At 51.8% G+C, this 18,921-nt stretch overlaps 1 protein-coding gene across 2 annotated transcripts in view; it reads left to right on the top strand.

The window, feature by feature from the left end:
* Nucleotides 1-18,921, top strand: part of RPTOR (regulatory associated protein of MTOR complex 1) — a 136,446-nt gene extending 117,525 nt beyond the window's left edge. For both annotated transcript variants that reach the window (XM_074160420.1, XM_074160418.1), the window contains 6 exons: nucleotides 8,771-8,877; nucleotides 10,394-10,521; nucleotides 10,610-10,696; nucleotides 13,744-13,860; nucleotides 14,896-15,025; nucleotides 16,962-18,921. In XM_074160420.1, coding sequence (XP_074016521.1) covers nucleotides 8,771-8,877; nucleotides 10,394-10,521; nucleotides 10,610-10,696; nucleotides 13,744-13,860; nucleotides 14,896-15,025; nucleotides 16,962-17,030 — 638 coding nt within the window. In that variant the 3' untranslated portion in view covers nucleotides 17,031-18,921. The remainder of the gene's footprint in view (nucleotides 1-8,770; nucleotides 8,878-10,393; nucleotides 10,522-10,609; nucleotides 10,697-13,743; nucleotides 13,861-14,895; nucleotides 15,026-16,961) is intronic.

The raw sequence follows: 18,921 nt of genomic DNA, 5'->3' as shown, positions 1-18,921 counted from the left end.
TAGGAGTTGAATGGTTGCCAAAACAGGAGTGTTGAAACTTTTAAGTCTGTTCTCTTTAAGGTTATGGGGTTTTTGTCCTTGTCTTTCCCTGATGGTCTTAGGAATTCTGGGTCCTGTTGAACCTTTGGAGAGATAGAATTAGGCTCTGGAGAAGAGAAGGACAGATTCTTTGTGGAGAGAGAAAGAGATTGTAGTCACTTCAAAAGAGCCATGTGGATCGAGTCCCCTTGGAACTGAGACTCTCTTGGACAGGTGTCTTTCGCTGCCAAGACCATCATTATGGTCCAGCGCTGGCTTATAGAACTGGAGATGCGTCTTTGGAGCTGCAGAGCTCAGGAGTTCTGCTGAAGTTTGTTTGCTCCAGCTATTGACTTCCTTCTCTCCTCTCCCACCCTTTTCCCCCCGTGTCATACTCATCTCTGAATTTAATAGTTGTCTTCACAGCGACCAGAACACTGACTTTTCGAGGCGGTTTTCCCACTTGTAGAAGGAGAGAGGAATATCCAATACCTTGGAAGCTTGAAAAGCATCCCCGGGTTGTCCAAATAATTGGAGGTCAACAACCACATGCCCAGGGGCTGCCCGAGAGCGGGGAGCAGACCCGAGGGAGGCACAGAACATGAACTTTTATGCTCTGTAAAGGACTTCTTTGTGGTTGCAGCCCGAGGTGAGAGGCAGGAGCTGACACAGTGTGTTAAACCCCTGTGGGGGGATGCTCTCGCTCAGGAGTAGCTCGGCCCCAGCTCATTGCTCTTCATGCTGACTTGAGGCTCAGGGTAGGCGAATCTTAATTTAAACACTGGCAAACTGTGTGGACACCCACTTTTTTCCAGTGTGAGATCTGTTAATTTTGATCTTGTTTAGATCTGTGCTCATGATGCACCAATAAAGTCCTTTTCAGTCAAAATCGGGGTGTTTAAAGCAGCGTTGGTACCAGGAGCAGCAGCGAAAGGCAGTGCCTGGGAAACCCCAGGGCGAGAGATGGAGGGGACAGAGAATGAGGCAAAAAAGCCCGTTGTTAATAGCCTGGTGTTCCAAAAGATGTAGGAAAAACTAAGCATTTTCTATTGAGCAACGTAGGAAGAACATAAACCTGACATGCTCCGAAGCTGTGATCTCACAGCAGGAGGCTTTGGGAATTCTGGCAATTTCTAGAGAGGAGGGTGTGTGAAGGCTGCGGGCGGTGCGAGCTCCGGAGCAGCCTGGACCCATCGCCTGGTGCCTGTGGGAGAGCTCGGAATTCCAGCTGCTGGATCCCCTGTGCTCCGGCCAGCTCCTGCAGCGCTGGCCACTCTGGTGCCTCTGAACAGAACTACCATGTGTGTACTGGTTCTTTGTGACAAAGGGAAACAAGCCACAGGCCCCCGGTCAGAATGGCTTTGCCCTTTAAAGCATTACGGTCCTGGAATTTGGAAAAACACAGAAGTGTAACCAGCTGCTTCCCAATTAGCAGCCGCCGTCTGCTCAGCCGATCCCTCCCCAGCTCCCTGTGCTCGCTGCAGATGCCTGCGCTGTTTTCTCTTCTCCGGTTCAGCAAAGAAAACCAGTTTATCCCTTCTAAAGGGGGCCAAAGGAGGACCGAAGGGCTCAGCCCGGTCTCTTCCTGCATACCTGGAGCTCCCGGTGCAAGATTTTTCAGGGTTGTCCCCAGGTTCTCCTTGGCCACCGTGCTCCCTCACTGCCCCGGGGCCAGAGACCTGGCTGCGGCTGTGGCCAACTTATAGGTTGTTTAAATGGAGCAACCGTAGCTTGTTGGTGCTCTCTGGGTGCTCATTAGAGTCTGTCCGTCCCCTGAACCCCAGTCCCTCACTGCGGGGAGCCCAGACCTTCCAGGGCAGGAGCCTCCTGTGCTGGGCTTGCTTTGGTTTGCACAGATGCCATCCATTATCTGCATTTCCATCTGCCGCTTCCTGATGCCTTTCGCTTCAGCACAGGGACCAGATCATGCAAAGGATAAGTCTCCTTGTTGAAGAAGAAATGTCAAATCTGTGCTGTTGTCAGCCAGCCAGAATCCTCCTTTCACACACGACAAGCGCCACCGTTGATGGCTTCCCAGGGAACGCTGTGGTTGAATTAGTGCCTGCTCTTCCTGCTTCTGCTTCTCTGTTACCTTCTTTCCTTTAATTTTGAGTTGCTTTTTCTAATCCTTTTTTAAGATTGATTTTTTGCTCTGGCTGACCAACTTACCCTTAGCATCAACCCCTTAAATCCCTGTCTTCTCACAGGTCTGGCCCGAAGGGTTTCAATCTATCTTGACAGAAGTAAACAGGGAGGTGAGTGCTCTCTTTCTGTTACCTACGGTCAGCCGGGTGGGAAGGAAGGATCTCCTCGTCTGCCCGCGGGTTGGTTGGCTGCTTGGTTGCTTGGTTGGATTTTTTGGCATTGTTTGAGTGACTGCTGGTTTCCTTGTGGTTCCTGGAAAGCTTTGCTGCTCCCACCTCTCCCCGTTCCTTGCCTCATGTCTGTCTGTGGAGCCGTGGGAAGGGCAGGAGGGTGTCCTCTGCAGGAGGACACCCTCGGGGGAAAGGCAGCTCCATGGCAGACCCTCAGCTTCCCACAGCGAGGGGAGGTTTGGGGGGGGATGGACCAGACTCTCCTTCCAGGAAGATTTCAAAGCATCACTGGGCAAAAGGGTTTGACCCACAGGTTCCAGATGTCACGCTAATGTGTTCACTGGGGTTTATTTGTAACACACTTTTGCTGTAAAGATCATGTGAAAAGGAGAAGCTGATGAATCTGTCCCAGGAGGCTTGGAATAGTGGACTTCTGGCAAGGATATGCCTAATGAATTTTACAAATTCTGTTCTTTCACGTGGAAGGAAGGTAAATGAACTCTCTGATTCCATCTGTAGCAGGCAGGACGGCGCGGAGTCCGCACTGCTCCGGAGCCGAGGTCTCCGGGGGAAACAGATGGTGAATGTCCCAGGGCATCTCTGTGTGTGTGTGTGTGTGCGCGCGCGCGCGTGCATCCGTGGGTGTGAATGTCGACGTCGTCATCCTGGGTTATTCATCAATTAGTAATATTTGCTGAGCGATGAGAGCTGAGCGTGTCTGTCATGACGAAGAGGACGTAGATGATTGCAGCGGGGTGTGATTCAGAGCTTCAGTAGCTCGAGGTCTTTGCAAATCTCTCTCTCGCTGTCGGGAGGCAGAGCCCTGGGACAGGAATCAGCAGCGCTGATGTGTTGCCGTCAGCTGCCGGGGCGCCACGTTTCACTCCAAAATCCACCGGCAAACGGAAAGGCTAAAATCAGCAAGACTTGGCTACGGGGAATTCCCCGCTCGGTAAATGGGGCATCGGAAGCGTTTAAGGAAATCCCAGCCCCTGCCTCGCCGGATCGATACGGCTGATGCCGAGCAGCCGCGCTCCGTCCCGAGCTCACAAATAACTGAGAATCGATAAAAAGCATCCACCAGCATCTTCTGGCCGGGTGTTCTCCTGGTGAAAAATGCAGCAAAAAGGATTCCTTCTCTCCCACTGAAGAAGTCTTAAAAAATGCGCGAGATGAGCTGTTTGCCTGACAGCAAAATACATCAGCGATATTTAGATAAAATATACTCGTTTTGCCACTAAAGCACAGAAAATCTGTTCTTGTTGCCTAGGCTTCTGCGAGGAATTTTTACTGAAAGAAAGACAGGGACTGTCTCTTCACAGCATCACTGGGTGCTGGTTGCAGGCGGGGGTCACCGGGCAGTGCTCTATTGCAGATCGGTGGTGACTTAGAGGAAAACCAACTGTTTAATGGTCCAGGTGTCGTACCAGGCCACTGCTCAGGTCCACCCGGGAACCCTGCAGTCGGGGTGAGCACGGGGGGACATCCGCAGGGAACACGGGCAGCGGCACAAAGGCAGCTGAGCAGGAGCCCGGAGATGTGTTACCTTGACCCCCTGCTTCACCCCCTGCCCCATCAGAGCTCCCGGGGGGTCCCCGGCATCTCCTCCCCTCAGCATGACGGACCGTGCGAGAGGAAGGGGAGGGTGTTAACGAGAGAATGTGCATCTGACCTGTGCCCACCTCCATCCATCGCTGCCTCCTGAGGACCGCTGGTGCCGGTGTGTAAACAACCCGTAATCTGTCCTACCTCGAGAAAACGCATACTGATGCCAAGGGAGAAAAAAATAAGCGCATACTTGGCAGTTCCCTGCTTCCTTCCTGCTCTCCTGGGGCTTCCGAAACAAAGCGAAAGATGTCAAATACCTGCTCTGTGGAAAAACAGGCCCTCGGCCTCTGGAGGCTCGGCTCTGCTTTGAACGTGCTCGGCTCTGCCGGTCAGCTGTTCCGGTGGGAGATGGGCAGAGACACCCCGGCACCGGCGTAGAAATAAAAGATATCAGTGGATTGGGAGGAAAGGTTTCTGGGGAGCTGCGTGGGGCTCCTTGGGACAGAGGGAAGGCTCTGACCTGCAAAAGGAGCCCATCAAACGATCCCAGTCCAACAGAGCAGAAGAAGAGTGAGAGAGAAAAGTAGAGTGAGTCTTCCCACATTTTCCCAGGGGTTGGTATCTCACCCTTTAGGAATAAGAAGTTTGGGAGGAGCACCTTATTTCTGGTCAGATTTTTTTAACGGCAATAAAATAATTGGAGAACTTGCAGCTCCAGGGGTTTGTGCTCTTTTAATTGGATTCCCAGCATCACAGCTACTCCCCTCCCTTGCTGCGCGTAGTCCTTGGCAGAAGAAGAGCTACACTTTTTGAAAGGATGTTGTAGAAATTAATGATGAGTGAGGTCATCCAACCCTCCCACTGCTTCCTGGAAATTAAAACAGTGATGCGCCTCGTTGCTCAACCAGGAGGGCCCATGATTAAAAAATCATCAGTCAGAATCCGAGACGCTTTTATATGGTTGTTCTGTGCAGGTATTCCCGATTTCATTGAAACGCCAAGTACGGGTTGGCCAGGTTCCAGCGATGTTAAAAATAAGTGCACCCCCTCGGAATGCAGCTCCTTTCAACACCGGTGTTATTTATTGACATTTATGGAGGAAACTATCCCATCCAGATGAATATCTGTTGCTCGGGGGGGGAATCCTGGGGGAACAGCCATAGAAAGTTACAGCTTCAAGAACGGCTGTTGGTATGTGTTGCCTTGTCTAGAAACTCGCATCATACAGAGCTGCAAGTTCTCGTGTTGAAAGACTCAAAAACAAAGAAACAAGCAAAAAAAAAAAAAAAAAAGCCCCCAAACCTTAAAAAAAAATGTGTTTTCCTGAGCTGTGGAAGATTTCTTGCTCATTACCTGAGAACATGCCATTCCTTACGGGAAAATTGTCATCTTAGCTAATGATGCATTAAAAGAAGCGTATTGCCAGGACGCCTGTTTCTGCACTTCGTTGGCTTCTGAGGGGACCACGGTTTCTCTTCTGGCCCGCGTCGGATGGTTCCATCGGTGTCACGGCCCCTGTTTGCTCCCTTCCTGCACGGAGGTGGGAGCTCAGAGATGGTGGTGGGTAACACAGAACTGGGTTTCGTGGCCCAGGCAGGAGCTGAGCTGGCCCGGCTCTGCAGAGCGCGTTGCCTTTTTTGCCAGGATGAAGCTGAGAAGCGTCTTCGGTGCCAAACCCAGGAGCCAAACCCCAGCAGGTGAGCTGCAATATCGGTTGTAACATCCTGCAGAAGGACCTCTGTTAATTAAAAAGGAAATGATAATTAGTATTAAGTCCCACATTTACTTCTCGTCCCGAAATACTAGGAATTTAACGTACAAACACGAGCCAATACCGTATCATTTCCACCATGAAAACGTTTACTCGTACATAGAAATAGTTCAGCTATTTATGTCTCGTTTCGCACTGCGAGAGTCGTCTTTGGCTTTAGCATTTCACAGTTGGAGGAACCTTTTCTTTCCCTCTTCCATGTGTACGAACGACTTCAATTTACGTACAAAGGCTTTTCCTCTTTTCAGACACATTTGAATTCCCGTTTCGCACATCCTGGGGTCCCCTTTCCTCCTTTCAGTGGGATCGGACCCCCCGGTGCTCACCACGGTGGGACCCCGCAGCCGGGACCTATCGCCGTGCCGGGCTGTGGATGGAGCCGGCCCCGTCTCCCAGCAGGAAGGGGCCAGGAATTTTCCTCAGCAGTGGCTTTTATGCAGATACTCTTGTTATTTCCGATGCCACGTTGTGTGGTGCAGGATGAGCACCCCGTGCTCTGCGACTGCCCGGTCCACCACGGGCACGGTGTGCCAGAACCAGCAAAAATGATATTTCCTATTTTTTTGAGAGAGTAAGGCAGCTCATGAAAGAAAGGGAAAACCCCTTGTTATGGGATGATCAAAACGCTGCGCTTCCCTCTCCCAGAGAGCGGCGGTTATCACTGACATGGACTATCGGTGTTTTATAAGAAAGGCAGGAGCCGCACCATGCACCGACAGTGTCCCCCTCCTTTCTCTCCACCTGGGCTCTGCCAGCTCCTGCTCTGGGTGAGCCCTTCTCCTCTCCATCCAGGCAACCTCTCAGGGGACATCTCTGTGCCATTTTACATAAAGTGAGACCCTCTGGAGCTTCTTCCCTCAATGAAACTTTCCCTGGCCTTCTAGATGGCATCACTGAACATCCTCGGTGCTTGAATTCCCCACGGATACACCAGGAGAAGCACCCAAAGGCCAGTCATCGCTCGGAATGCACCGTCCCTCCTCTGCAGAAAAGCCCCTGGGACCGCAGCAGGCTGGGGACTTGTTGCTATTGATCAGACCGAAGGAAAACGTTGTCTTCAAACTGGGACATGTGACTGGGAAATGGGGAGCTTTAACGCTGCCTAAGAGCACATCGCCTGCTTAAGCCCATCAGCGATGGTAATGGCGATATCCATCTCGCCCTGCCAGGTTTGTCTTGTCACACGGGCCATAAACAAGATGACAAATGAAAACGCTTCGGTGATGTTTATCATCTAAATCACTGCCTGCTTGCTTGCTGCGGATCTCTAGCAGCCCTCCGAGCTGCCGGGCGCTCTGGAGGAACCATCAGTTTGACTGGCGAGATGAAGACACGAGCTCTCGGCTTAGTCCAGGGTCCCGAGTTTCCCGTGGTGGGATGATGGGCTGTCAATAACCGTCAGCGATCTTCTCAGCGGGACGCAGTGAGACCGGGAACCGGCTGGGACGCAGTGCTCAGGAAGGGGAGATGGGCAAAATGTTCTATCTGGATCTGTGCAAAACAAGGTCGTTTCATCATCAAAGAAAACATGGTGTTTATAGGATGCCTCTGTTGTTTCCTCCGTGCCCTGTAAAGGTGTTTGGTAAAAAGTACTTACGGCCCTTTGGTGACAAAGAGGGTGTTGGGGTAGGTTTAAATTTCCTGCTGGGGCTAATTCCTAGCAGTAAATTGAGACAAATTCACATCTGTACCTTCTGGACAAGCCAGTTTGTCCTTTGAGTGTTTGCGCTGTGGCAACCCAGGGCTCGTGCCTGCCGCCGGCCGGGAACAGTAGCCCTGGCTCATTGCGGGGCGCTCGGCTCCAGCCTCGCGGGGCTGTAAAATACTCCTGGGTTTGGGGTGGAGAAGCAGCAGGATGCTGCCTCTGCCCCCGCCGGGGAGAGCCCTGCCCTCCAGGTGAAAACAACCCCAAAACCCACGGCTTTTGTCTGGTTCCCTCGTGTAACGCTCCTGGTATTTTTTTGTTTGTGTTTTTAATGTATGAATAAGAGTCTCCCTGGAAGACCCACGGATTTGGGGTTGGTGAGCCTTTGCAGCATGAAAAGCAAAAGCTAATTGGTGTGCAGCTCGGCTTTAAGCAAAAGGTTTCTGCACTGTGGAGGCGGAACGCGGGTACAAAGGAATCCCTTCTAATTAAATGTATAAGAATTGCTCCTCAGAGGTTTCCCCGCAGAATCGGGGGGTTCGTTCCCAGCTGTTTCCCAGGTCCCAGTCTCTGGTTAGTTGTGGTGCTGGTGCGCTCTGTGCCGAGGAGAGCCAGCTCGCCCCGTGGCTTTTGGACATCGCATCCCCCAGCTGGGACGGGAGGTGACAGGCACTGACTCTTCTCTGGGGATTGCTGGACCAGCAGGGTTCCTGAGCTCGGGCAGGTCCCAGCCTGTCCCTGTGCAGTGCCCGGGTCAGGTGTTTTGGGGATAGAAAATCCTTTGTAATTCTCTGACGGCGTGGATGGGACGTTTCTCTGAACTTCACCTCGCAATCCGTTTGTGCCCTCGAAGACGAGGAGCAAAAGCTCTTGTAAATGTATTTTAGCTGCTGTACCTGCAGAGTGTTCCCTTCCTTATCTGTCTGTAGAGCAAATTGGTTTTTACTCCTGCCAAGCCGTTTAATTCAATATCTCACAGCAATGATTTTGCTATTTCTTGTTTAGAAACATCTCCCCTTAGCCAGGTATTTCTATTAGAATGAGGAATCCTGGTAATCCGGAGGTTCTCAGGTCTTGCCGTGTGAGATGGCACCAGTTTAGCCTACTTCAGTCATCATTTAATCCGGTGTTCTCATCAAGCGGTGAATAATTTATTAAGATTCCCTTAGAAGTCCCCCGCAGCCCGGCAGCGTCCCTGGAAGGCTGTATCCACCTGCACCTTGGCTTTTCTAAGCACTTAACGTAGCCAAGGGGTCAGAGATGTGTTTTGGACTCAAATCCAGGACCAGCTGATTGATCCCATTTGGAGGACGTATGGATGTGTTTGTATGTCATTTTATATTTCCTCTAATAACGATAGTTCCCGTAGCGTGAGGCCACGAAAGCTGCTGTTCTAATTAGCTCAGAGGTTAATTTTCATTCCTGTGCTGACGCAGAGGTTAATTTTCACGCCCTGCCTGTGTTTTCTCTTAGGAGCGGGAATGGTGGTCGACTGGGAACAAGAAACCGGGCTCCTGATGACATCGGGAGACGTGAGGATAATCCGGATCTGGGACACCGATCGGGAGATGAAAGTCCAGGTATCGTTGGCGTGTCTGGCCCCGTCTCCTCCTCCCTCCCGGAGCTCATCCCACGCAGAGGGGCTCCAGAATTACAAGGAGAAGCGGCTGCTCTGCGAGAATGGAGTCACCGTGCTGGAGAAAACAGCAAGACTGGTTCTCAAAGCTTCTAGAAATTAATTACCCTTGGATGCACATTAGTTACGACATTTTGACCCTGCAATGCGGGATAATTAAGCCTTTGTTAATCTTAATTACTTTCACATATTATTTTTTTCTATGTAAATTAGGAAACAGCAGAATTCAGGAGGTGAAAATCTTTTCAATGATGATGATTAACGATTGCGCTGAAAGTATCGAAAAACATGTGGTTTCTCTCTTAATTGCAAAGATTGGTTGAGGTGAAATTCAAGTGACTGAAACTTCCTGACTCAGTAACACTGGGAAAAACTGAGATTCAGCACAAAGAGCGGCCGGGCTCTGGAATCCGGCCTTAATCAAGGTGCCTCCCCGCGCTTTGAACTACAAAAAGCCAACCCCTGGCAGCGCTGGGGATGTAGCTGAGGCAGCCGGTGCTTCATTTTCACTTCTGCTGATTGTTCCTGCTTCAAAGGCAGGGCCTGGGCTTGAGGCAGGGGGGGGGCTGCCCAGAACTACCCCCAGCCCCTCGGCTCAGCCCGGGCCGGGGGGGGAGCAGTGAGGGACGGTGAATCCGCACAGAGGCATAAACCACAGAATCACAGAATCTTCATGGTCGGAAAGGACCTCTGGGATCACCGAGTCCAACCACACACACACAAAAGACCCCCACAATCTCGGCCACTAGAGCATAATAATAAATAAAGTAGGAGCGAGGTGTGAAAGGAGCTAAGGCAGTCCTGGTCTGCCTCCCGATTGCTATCCTGCTTTTGCACCATTGCTTAGTTTTCACCTGTTTTCATTGAAAACGTGTTTTCCTCGTGACAGGAGTAAGTAGACGTTATCCCAAGCAATTCTTTCCCTTAGAGCAAGTAAAAAAGGGGAGAGGGGCAGCCTCGGGGTCAGCACACACTGTTTTCCCAGCACAGCTGCCCTTGCAAGCTCCTCTCTTCTTTTTCCATGTAATTTTTTTTTTTTAATACACGCGGTGTCTGGCCTCTAATGAGATAACCTGAATCCGCTCGTCACGTGTCCCGCAGCGGGGACTTTAGGTGGCACAGCACTGCCTGGCTCTGTCCTGCGTAAGTGATGCTCCGGTGCTGTGTTGTCCGGCAGCTCCGTGTCTTGTCCAGGGCTCTGGCGTCTGCTCTGACGTTGTTCGGGAGCACCGGAGCTGCCGGGCTGGGCTCTCCATGGCCAAGGGCAAGGTCACACTCGGTCCCATGGGCCTGTCCCCAACACCCCCCAGGGCTCTGCAGATCCTTGTGATGATCGCCATGGGGAAAGGAGGGAGAGAGCCACGTGTTTAAAAAAAATAAGTAAAAAATAAAAGTAAACCGAATGAACTGGATTGCATTAACGGTAACTAGAGCTTGGGTTTTGTGTGCCTTCTCCTCAGGACATCCCCACTGGGGCCGACAGCTGTGTCACCAGCCTCTCCTGTGATTCTCACCGGTCATTAATCGTGGCGGGGCTGGGGGACGGCTCCATCCGCGTGTTCGACAGGAGGATGGCTCTCAGTGAATGGTAACTACCCCTCCTGCCCAGGCTCGGGGGATCCGTGCCTTCCCACCTCCCTCCCTCCCTTCAAAACGTCTCTCTGCTTGTTCCTCAGCCGCGTCATGACCTACCGAGAGCACACGGCCTGGGTGGTGAAAGCCTATCTGCAGAAACATCCCGAGGGCAACATCATGAGCGTCAGGTAAAACAGATTTTATTCGTTGAGCTGTTTTCTCCTAAACACAGTTTGTTTCTCTATTTAAATTCTGCCTCTCTTATTTCAAGCGCTAAGAGGGCAAAGCTCTTTAGCTTGACATCGGCTTCGGTAATTACCTCCCGCTCCAAACTTGGTGGAGAGAAGGCGAAAAGAAATGGGAAGCTTTCCTTGGAAGCCCGTTAGTGAGGTCTGAGAGTAAACAAGGAGGCGTCTTTGCTGAAATCACTGTCACGAGGCGCGTGAGGGAGGAAGGGAGTGAGCCAGAAGCCTAAGCTAGATATAGTATATCTTATGGCTGTTCTTTATTGCCAACGTCTCCGTGGGGTCGTTTGCGAGAGAACAGGAGAAGGAAGGTTGATGTTGCATCTGTTGGGCATATTGCTGTGCAGGATTACTTTGCTGTCTAGCAATTTTCTACACATAAATCCATTTCTGCTGCATGGTAAATACTGCGGAGAGAGCAGCATATACTTATTTGGCCATTAAAGAACAGCAGAATATAATTTATTGTCACAAAGCCACTGTTTGCATGCAAAGAGGCTCTTTTTCTTGATTACAAAATGAAAACAAAACATAATTTTCTGGGATTCGGAACGTTCCTGAGGTGGGGGATGGGCCAGCAAAAATATATTAAGATTTTCAGAAAGGGGATTATGTGATGCGGCTGCCAGATTTGTCGAGCTCACATATTAGAGTTTTTAATCTTCCTTTCTGTAATCTCCTTCCCCAGTCCCGGGGGTCAGGCCCGTGCGCTTGGCCAGCCCGTGTCTGAAGGCTGGTCCTTCCCCTCTCCTCAGTGCCCTTCTCAGCACGTGGTGCTTTCTCCCGCGGCTGAAGGGGTGTGAGAAAGCGTTGTACTTCCAAAGACAGGTCTGGTCTCATCCCAGAGGGACTCGGTTCGTTGAGACGCCCCACCTCGCTCCCGGTTTCTCCCAGTTCACTCTCTCCTTTGGTTGATGGCAAGATCCAAGAAAAACAAACGTTGGGACGTAGCGAGGTCTCGATCTGGCTATTTCCTGAGAAACCTGAGGGCGTTGCGTGGCTTGTAGAGCAGTTCTCAGTTCTCTGAACCTCCACGAACCAGAGGCAGGAGTTTGTGACACAGGAGAGTGACTCTGGGCCGGGTCAAACACCTTCAGGATATCCCGATTCAGTAGCTTAGCTGTTGTTGGCTCTTTGCTGCCTCTTATTCTTCAGCTGGGGATGTGTTTTCCCCTGTAGTCCCTCATCACAGAACTTCACATCCATTTCAAAGCTCTTGCCTGGTCTTCCACTACATCCAGAACCATTTTCAAGTCTTATTAAGGTTCAAAGCTTTAAATGAATTTGATCTCTCTCAAACAATATTTTCATCTAGTCTCTAGGATCTAAATCAATCTCAAGTTTAATTTGTCGTGAATTTAATTATGTGACAGCTGGAGTTGCAGCTTCTTATAATGATATAAGTAATCCTGTATAACAACCTTTTGATCAGTATTTAGATATTCCAGAGGTAAAGAAACTAAAAGCAATATGCTTCTTTGTGCTTTCGATGTTCTTAACTCCGTAGGGCAATTCACAGTTGTATGGCCATCAGTGACCTGGGTAAAATAACGCTTTAAAAGTCGTGGTGCCAAAAGCCCTACTTCTGCTGCCAGCAGAGTAGGATCAGACAAGTTGATTTTGGATTTAGTTTCCGTTAAGAGACTTTTCAGTTTGGTTTTCTGGACGCCAATGGACCGGTCTCTCCCAAGGAGCTCCAAAGAGCAGATGTACCAAAATCTCTAGCCCTCGGCTCCAGGGCTGTAGGAGACAATGCCCCCTCTTCACATCTAACAGATGGGATTCTACTGGTGTATTTCACAGAATCACAGAACGATATGGGGTTGGAAGGGACCTCTGGAGATCATCTAGTCCAACCCCCTGCCAGAGCAGGGTCACCCAGAGCAGGTTGCACAGGAACGTGTCCAGGCGAGTTTGGAATGTCTCCAGAGAAGGAGACTCCACCACCTCTCTGGGCAGCCTCTTCCAGGGCTCTGCCACCCTCAAAGTGAAGGAGTTCCTCCTCATGTTTAGATGGAACTTCTTATGGTCAAGTTTGTGCCCGTTACCTCTTGTCCTGTCACTGGGCACCACTGAGGAAAGACTGGCCCCATCCTCCTGACACCCACCCTTTAAGTATTTATAGGTGTTGATCAGATCCCCCCTCAGTCTTCTCTTCTCCAGACTAAAAATCCCCAAGTCCCTCAGCCTTTCCTCATCAGAGAGATGCTCCAGGCCCCTCATCATCTTTGTAGCCCTCTGCTGTCCCCTCTCCAGCAGTTCCCTGTCCTTCTTGAACTGGGGAGCCCAGAACTGGACATAGTACTCCAAGAACTGGACACAGTACTCCAGTTCTGGGTTCCCCATTTCAAGAAGGACGGGGAGTGAGACCACTTAGCAAAAAGAAATAATTTGTGTCTGGAAGGTTCTTGATCTGCTAAGCACAGTATCTTGCCACTACTGCTGTTGCTCTCCCCACTCTCTCTTCCCCGATGAAGTCATTAACAGGATGGACGTGTCTCCTGAGCGCTCGCAGGGTTCGTTACGCCTGGTCCACAGAGAGCTTTGGACAGCAGGGACTTGTGCATTTGTGTCCAGGCATTTGGCATCAGGGATGGTCCCAGCACATCCCATCTGGCTGGAGGTTTCTAATACAATTTCCTACTGTGAAAAGGAGAAGGAACTCGGGTCTGACACGCAGCTGGGGGTATTGGGTATGACATCGGGTAAAGGCACACTCGGCAACGAGCTGTAAGCGATAAAAGTAATAATGGATCACTCCTGAGGGCAGAGCTGTTTGCACAGCTCTTAATGCATTGTGGAGGGCACCAAAGATCAGGGACATCGGTGGGAATTCAGCCATGCTGACGGAGAAGGCAAAGGCCCATGTCTTCTCTATCCTGGTTTCCTGTCGAAGCGGTCATCTCACGGACAGGCAGAAGGTTTGAGTTCCTGGGCTTTGGGGTCTGGTTTGGGTACAGCCTGACGCCGTGGAACTCCTGTCTTGGCAGCGTAAATGGAGACGTGCGGTTCTTCGACCCCCGGATGCCAGAATCCATGAAGGTCCTTCAGATAGTCAAAGGGTTGACGGCCCTGGACATTCACCCCCAAGCCAACCTCTTTGCATGGTGAGTTCTGCTTTCATCTCTTGCACCCCTGGAGTGGACAGAGAGGACAGTTTGTCTCTGCAGCCGTCATTCAAGGGGAGTTGTTGGTTTTGTTGTTTGTTTAAACCTCACCCAAACAGTCCAGCTTCTTATCCCCTGCGTGGGGGATAAGACCTCTGCACTGGTGACTTAAACTGATGGTGTATGGTCTTGCACCCCTATGTCAGACCCCCGTGCAAAGTCAGTGTGTGGATTTTTGGGCTCTGAGTGGGGACCAGCAGCTGCTCCAGGGCCACATACACTGGGGGTGGTTGGGGGACCTGCTCCCGGCGCCTGTGGGCATCAGCTCTTGGTGTTTTCTGTCTCGGTGGAAGAGGTAGCCGTGGTTCCAGCCTGGCTGTGAATCCCTGCATGGAGGTTGCCATGGCTCAGAGTCGGTCTCCCCACTTAGAATCATAGAATCATAGAATCATAGAATGGCTAGAGTTGGAAAGGACCTTAAAGATCATCTAGTTCCAACCCCCCTGCCATGGGCAGGGACACCTCTCACTAGAGCAGGTTGCTTAAAGCCCCATCCAGCCTGGCCTTGAACACTTCCAGGGATGGGGCATCCACAACTTCCCTGGGCAACCTGTTCCAGTGCCTCACCACCCTCACTGTAAAGAATTTCTTCCTTATATCTAATCTAAATCTCTTCTCTTCCAATTTAAAACCATTGCCCCTTGTCCTGTCACCACTCATCCTGACAAAGAGTCCCTCTTCAGCTCTTCTGTAGGCTCCCTTCAGGTATTGATAGGCTGTTATAAGGTCTCCCCGGAGCCTTCTCTTCTCCAGGCTGAACAACCCCAGCTCTCTCAGTCTGTCTTCATAGGAGAGGTGCTCCATCCCTCTGATCATCCTCGTGGCCCTCCGCTGGACCCGTTCCAGCTTGTAAGAAACCTTCACACACAGTCTGATGAGCAGCTCGGGTGGACGCGGCTGGAAAGGGGGATGAAGGCAGCAGTAGCGTTGTTACCACAGCTTCCTCGGTGACACCTTGTCTTGGTTCCCTTCCAGTGGCTCAATGAATCAGTTCACTGCAATCTACAACGGAAATGGGGAGCTGATCAACAACATCAAATACTACGATGGTTTTATGGGACAGAGAGTCGGAGCCATCAGCTGCCTGGCGTTCCATCCGCACTGGGTCTGTATTCTCTCCTTTTGGATTTGGGAATTCGCATTTCTTAGTTAATGTCCATGTTGGAAGAGAGAAAAGCGCAGAGACTCCTCTGGCACAGCCTGGTCCTTCTGAGGATGCTCTGAGCCACGGGTCACAGAATCACAGAATGATATGGTGTTGGAAGGGACCTCTGGAGATCATCTAGTCCAACCCCCTGCCAGAGCAGGTCCACCCAGAGCAGGTCCACCCAGAGCAGGTTGCACAGGAACGTGTCCAGGGGGGGTTGGAATGTCTCCAGAGACAGAGACTCCACCACCTCTCTGGGCAGCCTCTTCCAGGGCTCTGCCACCCTCACAGGAAAGAAGTTCCTCCTCATGTTTAGATGGAACTTCTTATGGTCAAGTTTGTGCCCATTTCCTCTTGTCCTGTCCCTGGGCACCACTGAGAAAAGACCGGCCCCATCCTCCTGACACCCACCCTTGAAGTATTCATAGGTGTTGTTCAGATCCCCCCTCAGTCTTCTCCAGACTAAAAATCCCCAAGTCCCTCAGCCTTTCCTCATCAGAGAGATGTTCTAGGCCCCTCATCATCTTCATCTAGGTCCTTCAGGGCTTGTCCTCCAGGCTGTTCCAGAGGACCACGCTAGCCATGCCACCAATGCTGCTGGTTTATGATGGGAACGGGGCTGCCAACGGCTGAGCCCTCATTGCTTGCGGATCAGCTTGGTGTCCTGTTCCCATCCCATCGCTCCGGGACCGCAGCCTGGCTTAGCTCTTTGTCCCGGGTGAATTTGTCCGGAGCCGAGTGGAGAGGAGCAGCCTCTCGCTTCCAGCACACGAAATTTTACATTCTTGTTTATTCCGTGCCTCTTCTCCTGCAGAGAGCGGGCTCACCCTTGTGTCCCTGGGGCTGCTTTTCCTCTGCCTTACGTCAGGCTTCGGGAGGACCCGATGCTGTGCGGCAGGAAAACCGCATCAGAAAAAAAAGAGAGAACTGCAAAAATTAAAGGCATAAGCTGATAAAGTCTAGAGTTAATCAGGGTAAAAAGGAAATTTTGGAATATGTCACAGCTGAGGTGGCTCTGCGGTAGTCATTAGAGAGAGAATCTGGTTGCTGCTTAATTAGGAGGCAGGTGTCCATCTGCATTATGGGCTTCTGCTCACCCGGAGATGAGAATAAATGAAGGAGGCTGAAAGCCTGAGAAAAGGACGTGAGCGGATAGGAAGAGCAGGAGGAGGTTAAAGAAGGCATTTAGACAGAGAGTTATTTTAGAAACCTGCGGATCAGAACGCAAACATTTAACATGTAATGGGAAGGAGCAGTGGGAACGATAAAGGGCCTGGGGGGAGAGGAGGGGAGCGCGGAGCTGAGCTGAGATCTCCATCAGAGGGGCAGGGAGGGGGCAGGCGGTTTCCCTGCCGCCGTTACCTGTGTTTTTACATCCTAAAGTCTCCTCCTGCGATTTGAAAAGCTGCTTTGCACAAAGCTGTAACAGCAGTTTTGCCGTCCTACAGTTTGGGGAACAGAGAGGCTGATCACTGGGAACGTTTTGCTCTTTAAATAAGCGAACAAAGCCCTGTCCAGCCCGAGTCCCCGCGGTGGGATTGCTCCTGGGCCGCCCAGCGCAGGGAATGCTCGTTCTCAGTCCAGGCAACTGCTCCTAAATGCTAATTTTCGGTCCAGGCGACTGTTCCTAACTAGCAGATTTGCAGCCATTTACAAAAATGATGTTAGCGGTTGGCAGCTAACGGTCACCATCATTTTTCCCTCTGGCTGAAATGGGCCCATTACTCGCGGAGACGAGGTGGGTGCTGGCAGGAATGTCGTCAGAGCTGCGTTGGCAGATGCACTTCAGAGCTTCGGAGCATCTGGGAGTCACTGCTGCTAATGCCCACCGGCGTGCCTCCCGGTTACTGCGTGACACCAGTGGGTTTTGTCCCCGTGTGCTCTCTCTCCGCAGCCGCACCTGGCCGTCGGGAGCAACGACTACTACATCTCGGTGTACTCGGTGGAGAAGCGGATCAGATAGCGGATACCGGCCGGTGGCAGCGGCGCCGGAGGAGGGAGTCCCAGCGGGGCAGGGCCGTGTCGCACCCACAATGTACATAGTGAAATTATCGACTTGAATGTTTCGTGTTGGCTGCTGCTGCTGCAACCCGTAACTTGAACGTTTTGGTTTTTTTTTCCCTGACTTAGCTACTGATGATTTTGACAAGGGGAAGAGAGACAATCTTCTTTTCTTTTTTCTTTTTTGTTTGTTTTTTTTCTTCTTTTCCCAGCTATATCCTCTAAAAGCTACAGAAAAGGAACATTTTATTTTTGTTTCCAGTGGTTGGCTTCTCTGTTAGAAACACGGCTCCTGAGCTTGGCAGGACTTGGATGAGGCAATACCCTTGACAAGGGCTCTCTGTTTTAGTCTTTGCTTCTGTGTTTTGCTGGAGTGTCAGGCGCTTTAAGGCCTGAAGTCAGGACTCACCTACAGCTCCGGGCGCTCGACCGCACCACGGGACCCCCTCCGGCTGTCTCCCACCCTGTGCCAAACGCAAACTCCTCTGCTGGGGCAGCGAGACCCGAGCAGACCCTCTGCAGAACAGCATCTGTGCTCCAGAGCCGGGGCAAGGCAGGAAAGTGTCTCCTCTGCATGAACCTTGTCCCCTCTGCAGTGGAAGGAGGGACAGAAGGAGACTTGGTGGCGGGGGGGGGAGGGGGCAGGATCCTTGGGGAAAGGGGCTTGAGGAGGTGACGGGAGCAGGGCAGGTTGCACATACGGGAAGAAGAGGGAAGAAAGAGAACGGACATCTCTAACGTCACCACAAGCCTGGAGCAAGTCACTCATGTCACCACTTCCCACCCAAGCACAGGTCTGGGGTATCTCGGTCACCGTTTCTTCTGCAGTCACTGTCCTTCTGCCCACGGTGAACTCCACAAACGCGTTTGGTGGCCCGGGAGCTCTGCTCAGGCAGGCTCCGGGTTCAAGCCACGGGCTTTGGTCTCGCTCCAGTCCAGGAATATTCGGCAAGGTGATGGTCAGGAGAATTTGCACACTTGCTGCTGTGTGTTTGCAGCCGCACATGTGGCGTGGACGTGGCTTCTCTGTCCCTGCAGAACCGGGCACAGGGACCGCACGTGGTCCAAGCACAAGAGAATCACTAACGGAGGGGGAAGACAGCGGGTCATCCCGGTTTTGAGCAAAACGGCTTTGTCCCAGCTCTCCAGGGGAGAACTTGCTCCATCTTCCACACCTTCCGTGTCTGATTAATGAATGTTTTTGTCCCGTGAGATCCGTGACGGGCTGGAGGTGGGTGTGGGGAAGGGGTGGGTGAAGCCAAAGGGCAGGTTTCTTTCAGGCGCTGCCGAGGTGCCATTTCAGTGGCCAAGAACAAGAACTTGTGCTGGGCAAAAGTCACTGCGGCCACGAAAGTGGACCCGCTGAGTCCAGAAGTCCCCAGTTTTCCTTCCAGCCGGTACCACGGGGTCTGAGGGCTCCCGGCAAACTCTGCCAGCGACGAGGCCAACAGGGAAGGGAGTACTGATGAGGGAAAGGGTGAGAAATGTTCTCTCCCCGTGCGGATGGTGGCTGCACCTCTGATGGCCTCCGTGGAGCGTCTCTGACCCATCTCTGCTCCGTGAACACCAGATAATCTTGTTTCCGACGTGTTGAGGCAGCTGGACCATCCGGGGCCGGTGGGGCTGGCCCGCTGGCTGGCCCGGGCTCGCTGGAGAGACTCCCAGTGCGAAGTGCCGTCCCCGCGGCCGGGTGTTTGCCTCGGTGGGGGTCCTCGGACCACAGAGGTGGAGCAGAGGCCAAGGGTTGGGCACTGTGTCCTCACCCCGAGCACCATCACTGTCCCCCCCCTCCCCGTGGCAGGGAGGCCGAGAGCTGCTTCACAGGATGATGAATCAAAGGCTTTAAACTTCAG

The sequence above is a fragment of the Numenius arquata genome, chromosome 17 (assembly GCF_964106895.1).
Source record: "Numenius arquata chromosome 17, bNumArq3.hap1.1, whole genome shotgun sequence".
NCBI lineage: Eukaryota > Metazoa > Chordata > Aves > Charadriiformes > Scolopacidae > Numenius > Numenius arquata.
Note: the sequence above shows the minus strand (reverse complement) of the source record. Positions and strands in the feature narration are given on the sequence as shown.